Source organism: Salarias fasciatus, chromosome 9, assembly GCF_902148845.1.
Source record: "Salarias fasciatus chromosome 9, fSalaFa1.1, whole genome shotgun sequence".
Classification (NCBI taxonomy): Eukaryota; Metazoa; Chordata; class Actinopteri; order Blenniiformes; family Blenniidae; genus Salarias; species Salarias fasciatus.
Genome location: NC_043753.1, coordinates 10,591,238 through 10,602,355, shown reverse-complemented (window position 1 = coordinate 10,602,355; position 11,118 = coordinate 10,591,238). Strand labels below are relative to the sequence as shown.

Below are 11,118 nucleotides of genomic sequence, written 5' to 3'. Positions count from 1 at the left end.
AATAGTTTTTGCAGATTGAAGTTTGCACCATTTTGCAGGTTCAATCCGATATTCAGTAACAGAAATATGAAAAAGAGGCCGCAACTTGTTAATGACTCTCTTCAAATTGCTCAATTAAAGGAGAAAACAATGGTCTTTTTCGCTGTTTCCGCAGGGCCCGGGCCCCGGGACCGCCGGGGTCCCCGGCCGGGGCTTTCCTCTGCCCCATTTCTGAACCGGAGCGGGGTTCAGAAGGTCAGACTAAATGCAACACAACCAAGGCTGTGAGTTTTAATCATGTCCATTTAAATTAATTCATGTAGGGATCTCAAAATACGAGCGTGGCGCGGACGCCCTCATCCAACGGGTACCAGTGGCGCACCAACGGCGCACCAGACGAGTTTACCAGGATTTGTTTTTCATCGTGACAAATACAATATGTGGCGTGACTGCGTGACAAAACACCAGGTGCTGCAGCACCCCCCAGCACCCCCACTTCTCGCGGTAATGTTCCTGGCTTCATGCTCTTCCTCTTCTTCCTGCACTTCTTTCCATTTCCAAGGGAAATGATTCACCAGGCTACAGTTATTGAGTCGCTGCAGTTGGTTTTTCAGTGGAAGGTTTCAGACATTGATTTGAATTATTTTTAGCAATTAAACCAAAGGGTTCAAACCTGTTTGACTTTTGAAGTCTTTTAAAATGTCTTGCAGCTTCAGACACATTTACAGATGTCAGAGAATCCCTCTGAACTACTAACATGGCTTCACATTTAACCCTCAATTAGAGATGAAAACACTTTTTTGGTTCCATCAGTTATTTAATGTTTTACAATTTGATAACAGCAAAATTCCATGAAGACACAATTTTACTGGAAAGGAAAACACTCCTGTCGATAAACAACTGAAACAATAACAATAAGCACAAACAAGAATACATTGAAGGTGTGTGTTGCTCATGAAATGAACACGACATGGAATTTAATACTTCAAATGTAGATCAAACTAATTTAAATGCACAAAGAAAATATCAAGCTACAAATCATGTCTGTTTATCCTCTACTGATCAGAACCAGTTCATCTTTACAACACTGGAAAACGCTGTGATCCACCAAACAACAGATTTCACTACAGGAATGACAGACCCGGTCCCGGATAAGCGGTGGAAGATGGATGGATGGATGGAATGGCAAACATGCCGTTAGACATTATAAGAAAGAATAAACCACGTCACTAATGATGGATTTAAAACCTTCTTCTTCTCCTCGTGGCTCAAGAGGCTCGACTCTCCTCCACTGTGTTGACATAGTCTGCTTCTTGTGAGTCCTGTGTGGAAATGAAACGACACAGAGAGCCTTCAGAGCTCTGCTGTCAGGTTGAACAGCTGCACTGATCTTCCCTCTGCTCTGCTGGAAATATGACTCACACACACTACAGAGTCTTGCAATAAAGCAATAAGACATGAGTGTTGTCCCACATCTGAAGGGGGAGACTCTCACAACAGCTGAGATAAACCACCAACATGCAGACAGCAGCAGACAGCTCTTATGAAGACCAGCGAGCTTTCATTGAAGGCTGCCAGTAGAATCACAGTGGATTCCAGTTCATGTCGATACTGACAGTCTGTCATGTTGCCGTCAGCTGGACTGACTTACTTCAGGATTACTGACACGACAAACAGGAGTTTAGTGAGACAGTAACCTGAAAGCAGCTCTGGTTAATGCTCTGCAGCTCTACAGCCTTTATTTCAACTATTAAGAAACACTGAGTTTGAAACCTACAGAAACTTCGGTAATTGAAAGTGATTTAGATTCTTTCTGAAATCATAATAATCTACTTGAAATCACTCGTTTTCAAGACTAATGGCATTACTGTGATTTGTTATTTCATGACATATGACATGTTATTTCCATCCCTGATGACTTTGCTCTGCTTGCTGCTAAACTTTGTGTCATCTGTTTGACTTGAGCGATCGCTTGGCTTTGGATTTTTCAAATATATCAACACACTAATCATGGAATTGATCAGCCGGTTTCTCAAGGCAATTGATACTATCGTATGTGACCGATGCTGGAGGAAGTGGCGCCCGGCGCCCCTGTCCGTGGAGGATGTAGAAAATGTTTATATATTCGGATTTATGATGACAGGCCAGCTGCTGATCGGCTCGTGCTGCGACCTGAGCTTCTGGAGAATTAAGAAGACCGCTGCTATAAGAGACGCCCAAAGGATGATGGTCTTTACAAACAAACAGGCAAAAGCAGCGCTTGACCGTTTTTGGCAACCTCAGTCGTGAGACAGACAATAAGCCGGGGGTTGTGGTTAATTTGAGATGCAAGTTGGATGTCATCATCGAGAGGGTTAATGCAGCTGCTGTCTGAAAAGGTTAGAACCAAGCAAAGGAAGGTCAAACGGCTCCTTCCACATCAAAACAAGACACCAAGCGATTGCATTTGGCGCCCCCTGGAATTCAAAACAATCCCCTGAAGGATTCAGAGCCAAAGGATTGCTGATCTATATCCTCCCTCTCTCTCTCCTTCCCAATGCTACCTGCCTCACCTCTGGACTGCCTCTGTCAATGGCGTCTCCACGGCAACGGCCAAATGCAAACTGGGACACAGTGACTGGAACACCAAAGACGAAAGACGGGCCTACTGCAGACACTCTGAACGCATGAACTAAATCCACACTCAGCACACATCATCCTCCCTCCCCCCCTCCCCCATTCTACCGCCTCCTGCTCTTCTGTGCTCATTTTGAAGAACGATGTTCTTTTTCTTTATAACACCATAACATTGAGAACAGCTTGTTTACCTTCATTGGTTTTGGCGAAACCTTCTGAACCAGCTGTAAAGAAAACATGAACATGTTGAACTGTAGCATTTAATAACGATCAAAGTCTCTACAAATAGCAAAGTTAGTCTCACCACTCAAAGATGACGACTGAACTGCAGAGAGCTACGATTCCCACAATCCTCAGAGTAAGGAGGACTCCGAATCCAAACCGCTGATCATCTGCAGAGACACAAGTTGTCTTACAGTTTTTTTTGGTAGTGAGAGAATACTTTTCTCTTTTTATCAACAATAACGTAAAGTAAAAACAATTAATAGAAAACTGTTTCAACAGCACTGATAATCTTCCAATAGGCAGTTATTTTAGTAATTTGTCAGTGAAGGTAACTTGATGGATTCGAACAGCTGATTTTCACTGTTGAACCCAGAATGTCATGTTAATTATTGATATTATGATGAACATAAAAAACAGTATCTTTCAGTTTTAAAAGATGAGGATCAGAAGCAGATGTTCCCCTGACTGATTCATTCTGAAAACTGAAGAATTTTATGTTTTTAATAGGAAAGACGATACTAGAAAACAGAGTGGTGCAGTTTCTCCTCAGGTTTCAGTTGACCGTAATATAGTAGCTGTTATTCCTTATCAGCAAAAAATAATTTAGGCAGGACTGAGTGAATGGACTCTCTAAATTATATGAATAACAATGATGATGATTGTTATGTTATTTTTTGGTTCATCAACCTGCATTTTCACATAAATGTAAAATGACATCTAATTCAAGAGAACATTTTCAGTCAGACAGAAAAATTAGGGCTGTCACTTTAATAAAATAAATCAATTAATTACACTGCAAATTAACCAATTAAAAATTAATCTCAGATTAATTATAGCACACTCGAGTGGCAATTCGATGTGAATGGAATTGTTGTCTCATTTAGAGGCATGTTATACTTCTCGTATTCATTTTGAATTGAGTTTGCTTTAGTGACTATTTGAGACTCAGCCTTATTTTATTTCAGAATTTTTTTAATCAATATTTGTACTGCATTTTTAAATAGTGCACCAGGCCGAATTGGTTTGCTGGGATGTACTTAACCTTTTTCTTCTTTTGAATTTCTTTAATGAAACACACTGAAAGTGTCATTTGAGTTGCCTGATTGGGCTCAGAATTTATTTTGGACAAGACGTCCTGACTGAGCTTTCATTCATCATCAATTAAAATGTGGATTTCAAATCGTTTCTTCTCAGTGTATTCATTTGATGAGTCATGCACTACAATTCTGTAACGTTTTAGAATTCGAATACTTCACTTGGGGACCTAAAATAGATATGAGATTAAAATGTGATTAATTAGATTAATTAATTACAAATCCTGTAATTAGATTAATTTTTTTGATTGAAGAAAAATGTGCAGTATCTGTTTTGTTTTTAATCATAAACATGTAAAAGTCTCCTTCGAACACTTTGACTGCTCCATGATCGCTGATAATAAATCAGGTATTAGTAACAGCACAACCATACCTATTACCACTTTACTCCTATAGATGGAGCACTCAGTGAAGAAAACAGCTCTCATTACCTTCAGTAGTCAGAAGAATCTGCTCTGACATCTCACTTCCCAGATGATTTGCAGCCACACAGTAATAAGCTCCTCCTTCCGTCACATTAAAGCTGTAAAAGTCTCCTTCAGACACTCTGACTGCTCCACGATCACTGATCTTGAACCAGGTGTAGCTGACAGCAGGTCTGGCTCTGCTGGAGCAGCTCAGGTTCACCCAGCTCCCTGCAGACACCAAACCTGATGGACTGATGGAGGCTGACGTGTCTTTAGGAGCATCTGAGGGAGGAAAAAGTGACTCTTGTTCACCTGATTGATCAGAAACATCTGAACTGTGATGTGCTGACAGGATCACTTACAAGAAACACTGAGAGTGAACTCTGCCACAGCTGTTTTCACATGTTGTCCTCCATCAACAGGATACACAGCAGAGCAGCTGAGCTTGAATCCATCGTGTTGGTCTGACAGAGTGATGGTCTGCTGGATCTTAGTGGTTAAAGTTCCATCTGTGTTTTCCTCTGTTTGGCTGTGAGCGTCTTGTTGGAGGCTCCAGGTGAGTCGAGGAGGGAGGTGTGGACAGGGAGTGGGAGCTGAGCAGGTTATAGTGACAGACTCCTTCTCCTTCAGGTCATTCAGATCACCTGAGACTTGTAATGTGGGCCTCGGAGGAGAATCTGCAGTTTGACAACAAAAACACATTTTATATCATCAAATCCAAACAGTGATACCAGTTTCTGAATTACAAAGTGCTTTTAAATTCCTCTGAAATTCAGCAAGTGGTGGAAATCTATTATCACGTAACATATTTGTGTGTTAATTATACTTCATTTTTTATCATTAGAGGGATGCCAGAGAGTTGCCACAGGGATAACTTGCTTGTGGCGGCCAAGCGTTCACAGACATAACTAAAAAGAGGTGGAAAGAAATATACCAAGCTGTCCACAGCGAAGGCCCAGGAGCCTGCAAAGCAAAAACTCACAGCCCAAGCTACCCGCCTAAAGAGATATACAAGAGAAGTGGAAGGCAGGAGAACACAAACACAACATTGTCCAACAATCCTGCAAAGGCATGTTCTAAATGGCAGGGCAGTAAGACCACAGCACACACACCTGACCCCCACCTAAAATGGCCTCCAATGACAACCTGCTCAGTGAATGCCTCAGACAAGTGAATCCCCGTGAGAAAGAGGAGCCAGAGGTGGGATCATGGAAAGACAAACCCCTAAACAACATGTACCACCGACAAAGTGAGGACTGAGGTAAATACAAGATGAGAAACTGCTGTTCCATACAATTGTTTATCAAATTTGTTCTCATAAATGTATAGGTTAAAAGCATATATATAAACTGTGTAAATTCAAATAATCATACTTTATTAAAATGAATTGAAAGGTCTTGAAGATCGAAATACAGGATTTGCGACTTGACTTGTGACTTGCAAACCAATGACTCAGTCCTCCTCTGTCATTAGCTACATTTATGATGTCAGTGAAATAACAAAAATAATCATCATCTATATAACCTTTGCTGTTTCTTCATCTTAATACCCTGAGAGATTTTTTTTTTGACTGATGTGGATTTTCTTTGCCTACAACATTTATTGATCTGTAAAGTGAGAAAAACATTCTTACCTTTAACTATGATCTCAAGAGGATTGCAAACAGCTGTTGCTTCAAAAGGCTTGTTGATGATCCTGAAGTGGTAATTGTGTGAGTAACCTGTGGTTAAATTAAAAAACTCAGTGGTGCAGTTTTTCTCACGCAGGTTTCCTGTAATCTTCATTGAATATTCATTGTCTGCCTTTGTACTGTCGTAAAGTACATGGGAAGGGTTGTAAAACAAAAAAGAACAACATGTGATCCACTTTGCAGAAGTTTCTCTTGTGCCGTCAAACTCCTCTGGATTGTCAAAGTTACATGGGATTCTTAAACAAGATCCACTCAGAGCCTCCATCTTCTGTGGTGTTTTAACATCCAGAGCTGAATAGAAATGACAAGCATCCGCAGCACCTGTAGAATGAAAACATACTTCAGCCACAATGTGATGCACTATGTTCACTTTTCACTGATGAGCAACAAGCAGATCTCAAGCTCCCGTTCACTTCACTCCTGCACAGTCAGTGAGCAAAAGCCTGGAAAACTGGGGGGAAAAATGGAGCTGTTCATGATTCAAGCTCACCTGAGAGGAAGAAGAGACTCAGAAACATGTTGACTGTCATCATGTTCACACACAGAGCCCACATGAAGCTCAGCACCGGCATCTGGAAACACACAACATGGCACTTCCTCTTCACATTCACTCTGTCACAGCTTTAATTCATCAGACATCAAATGATAAAGTCTAACTCTGAGCAAAACAACATATTGTATGATATTGAGGAGTGTTTTCAAAGTGTGGAGCTGATGTCCACTTCATGGCACCAAGAGTCTCTGCAGCAGGAATATGTTTGTCAACTTTTTGGTGAAAATTATTGGTATCAGTGAGTATCGAAGTAATTTCAGTGTAAAGGTAACAGAAACATATCAGAATTAGAATCTCTTGTTCCAGGCTGTTCCTCTATGTTAGAAAAAGAAGCTAGAACTGAATAGCGAACTCAATTGAGAGCCTTTCTAATTCTAATTTAACTTAATCTCAGAGTATTTGTTGTGAATCAGAGATGCTTTGTTTTGAACTGTAGGAAAGAAGATTACAGTAATCTAAATTTGTGAAAATCATTTCGTGGGTGGTTATTTCAAATCCTAACTTATTTTCATTCTGTAAATTCAATTAATCTGATGCTGTGAACAGGAGCAGTGGTTCCCAACCTGTGGTCCAGGACCCCTCTGGGTTACCAGGGCATCGAGGTTATGTCTGTTCTGAGGTTGTTGAAATTAGATCAGCTGATTGAGGGTCAAAGGATGGAAGCCACTGGTGTAGTCTTATGTTCATGTACGGAAATGTGATGTGATTTGAAAATTTTATTTCAAACATGTAAAAAAATAAGTGACCAATCAGAAAAAGGAAAAAAAGAGAACAGGCATCCAATTAAATACACATTATGAAAGAGCTGTCACCATATGGCTTTCACATGAACAAAAAGGAGCAGGAATGAAGGAAACTTGTGTCATCCTACCCCTTTACATTATTGCTTTAATCATGATGCACAGAGCAACACATCTCTATCATTATAATTACTATTAATACATTCAATACTGTGATATCCTGCAATGTCAAGATAAAAAAACAACTTGAAATTACTGACAGTTTAAGCCACAGTCACAGTTCAGAACATCACTTTCTCTGTATGACTCCCGAACAACAACATCAGATTTGCTCTGAACTTGATGTAAATATATTTTCAATTCAAATTACAGTATAGTAAAGTTTAGATGCATTTGGCTCTGTAAACTGTCAAAAATGAAACCCTAAATGAATCCAGACCATGCAACTTACCTGGTTGGTGTTTGATTAGTAAAATGACAAAAACAAAATTTCAAAAAAAGGAACAACATTCCTCAACAAAACCTTGCACTGATCACACAAATGCTAAAGTTGTCTCACTTCTTCAGTATAATATTCACTACAATCATAAAAGAACATGAAGAATCATAAAATTACATTTTTTTTCTGTCTGATTGAATGAAAACAACTTTCTACGTTCAGATGTCAAGAAGTGAAATGGAAAAACACGGAGTCTTACCGAACACACTCACAGTCCTGTGTTTCGTCCTCACAATAATGTAGTTTCATGCGTCAACTCAAAACTTCTCTTTTCTTCACGCTTTCTATCTAAAATCTAAAAAGGTCACACAAAGTGCAAAACAACCGATCGCTCTGACAAGCAGCAGATCTTCTGAATTCACCACAAGAACTGAACAGAACAGGATGTACTTATCTTTTGATCATCAGTGTTTGAGCACAAAAGAAAATCCCAACTCGTTTCATCACACTGATGACTTAAGTGTAAAGACAAGTTCCTCCTTTCTATTAATGCTGTTACACGGTTTTTCACAGAACAAGTTCAATTATAGCTTTGCAGAGAATTTTCCTTCCTGTTCTCTGTCAGTGCTGTGTTCCTTTTAGAGTCACATTTTCTCTGAGGAACCTCACAGTAAAGATCTATCTATCTATCTATTTTTTAAAAAACACTTCTTCTTTGACAGACAAAATGCACCAGATTTTCTCCACATATAGAACAATCCCCAGCTCCCTCAGCCACATTTTGAATGTCGGAGCTCTTGCAGATTTCCAGGATCATAAAATTAGTTTTCATTACAACGGTGTTGAAAGGGAAATCGCCCTCACCTCTTAACTACTTATCACACCATCCAGGTTCCATCTATGAGGTTTGGTGAAAAACTGAAACAAGGAGACTCAGAATGACTGCAGCTTCTGACATTCCAAGAACAGGAGGGATAGTGTTCCTTCTTCACTTAACACGTTGGAATGATGCTTCAAATATTTTCTGCAATTGGAGAATCATGTAGTCTGTGTACTGGTGACTGAACTATGATGAATATTTTAATACAAACCTCTCGTGTGTGGTTTTACCTGATTGAAACCATCCAAAACTGCATGCTGAGGTTTGCGTTCACCTTGTGGAACATAAAATGTCTCAACTGGAATAAAAGTAAGAAAAGGGAAGTTAGAAGCAGGAAAGTCTGTTGCAACTACTGAGAGAGGTCAAATGACCTTCACTGAAGATATTTCTCAACATTTCTCTCCAGTTTGAGAAAATTGCATCATCCAGTGCAGGTTTGAATGTATGGCTCCAGCAGAAAGGATAAACTTTGGGTGCCTTCGGGGTTGTTATTACCTGCTTCCATGTCTTCCAGGAGTTTGAAATTATTGGGTTATTACCATACAAGTGCTTCTAGTCTTTACTGGGCTATTAATGAGCACTGGAAGAGAGGTTCAGTGACAGGAGAGGTGTCATCTGTCACGAGTGCGAGGTGGAAGGACCCATGCGCAGGCAGCCAGGTGGAGTTCAAAAGTCCTTCATTTCCAGGAATACAGGACGGGCCGAGGTGCAGGCAGGGTCACAGAAGCACGCAGACGAACCCACAAGGAGCTGACACGACACACCAGGAGAGCAGGGCTGAAGTAGGGTTGACACAGGTGAGGCACATTAGGAGGCAGGCAGGAGAACATGAGAGCAGACAAACACAAAACTGGGCCCGAGCGCCCCCACATGGCCGCAGGGGCACAGGGCGCGACATAATCTCCTCCCTGATAAACAACCCACCCAAAAATAAAGAAATACTGTCGACCAATAACAGAGCTTAAAATGAGACTGCCAAATCTCCCTCAGCCCAGTTTTTAATTAGATGCTACTTCAATATCCTGGGTGTTTCACAAGACCAAATAGAAGATGATATAACTAAATCCAGCTTTTATTTTTTTTTTAAGTGGTTTTTAGGGATGCATGCTGGGATAGATTGAAACATATAGGAACCTTGGTAAGAACTCCAGCTGTGAATTTATCTGGTCCGATTCTAAATGGAGTTTTTAATGAATATCATCAACTGAACTTAACAATTGCATCAGTTCACTTTTCCACCGATTTATCTTGAATCTAGAAAACGAGTCAAGCTTATTTATTAAAGGTGCTGTAGGCAGGATTTTGCTAGTCAGTGCTAATTTTTCTGTGTTTTCTTTGGATTAAATGTTAGAGTATCCATTGATAATCTTTTAGGAGTGTAGTATAATTGCACTACCGCGAGGGCGCAGCGTTTCCATCTGTCTCTGTTCTTTTGACCAATCAGAAGAGCCCCTGAGGCTCTATCCTGATTGGTTGAGGGGCAGCGCTTCAAAGCTTTACTTCTCGTGAATGCGCATGAGGAAGTCCAGGCCCGCATATTTACCTGCCTCGTGTTCTGATTGCTTCCTGTTCCAAGTGTTCCATGAAAAATCCGCTCTTTATTGGTGAAAGGATCCACTGCAAAAGACAAAACCACATCATGGACTGGAATAATGCCAGGTTCATCCGTGCTGAAAGCGACAAGTACCAACGCTGGATCAGAGAAGCCATTGAGATCCGCAAGCGAGGTCCAAGGAGCATGAACCGTGACGAGGGGGCATACACCTTGTCACGCACGTGGGACGCAGTCCTGGAGAAGGCCTCAGACAGTAGGGGGCGTAATTTCCCCCTACTGCCTGGAAAACATCAGAAGAAGAGCCAGCAGCCTATTTGACACGTCACTTCCGATCACGTGACGTGCCTCCTGAGGAAGGTCACCGGATGTGACCGAAACTAGTCGAGGTAACTTTACTCTCACCTCTTCTGTCTTTCAAAAGAACTTTTAGCTTCTATCATCAAAACACCATGGAGGACACTGTCTGTTTCTACTGTAATTCTTAAAAAAAAGGCTTTGACCCCAGGCCCGCCGTGAAAAGGTCACAGGTGAATCAACCCGCCGGAGCAGTGGGCACGACTCCGGGTTTCAAATCGCCATCTTGCGAAGGTAATCCTGCCTACAGCACCTTTAAATGCAGTCATGGAGATATCAAGGTTTTGAGATCTGAAATGAACAATATAGTATCGTCAGCATAGGCCTATCTTCTGTTGGACACCTGTGTGTGATATAGGGTGTATTTCAGGGCTGTAGAAGAGGCTGATGGTTCCAGAGTTCAAATGCAGTTGAAGGAGAGAGAAGATCTTCCTGGTGCGGCCCTCTATACAGCTGAAAAGGTCCTGAGTGATTTAGATTTTTGATTACAGATTTTTGATTGCCAGTTCCTGGAATAATATCTTGATACATCTACTAAAAGAGCTCCCAAATAATTGACAGACATCATATATGGCCATTATACCTG

At 40.9% G+C, this 11,118-nt stretch overlaps 1 protein-coding gene across 1 annotated transcript; it reads right to left on the bottom strand.

Moving 5' to 3' along the window:
- Positions 1-792: 792 nt before the first annotated feature.
- LOC115394019 (sialoadhesin-like) lies at positions 793-8,155 on the bottom strand. Its single transcript, XM_030099134.1, has 8 exons — positions 8,003-8,155; positions 6,502-6,583; positions 5,955-6,332; positions 4,684-4,998; positions 4,346-4,603; positions 2,900-2,987; positions 2,787-2,819; positions 793-1,301 (listed from the first exon to the last, which is right to left on the bottom strand). The coding sequence occupies exons 2-7, from the start codon at positions 6,581-6,583 to the stop codon at positions 2,789-2,791; spliced, it is 1,152 nt and encodes a 383-aa protein (XP_029954994.1). The 5' UTR covers positions 8,003-8,155; the 3' UTR covers positions 793-1,301; positions 2,787-2,788.
- Between the last annotated feature and the right edge of the window lie 2,963 nt (positions 8,156-11,118).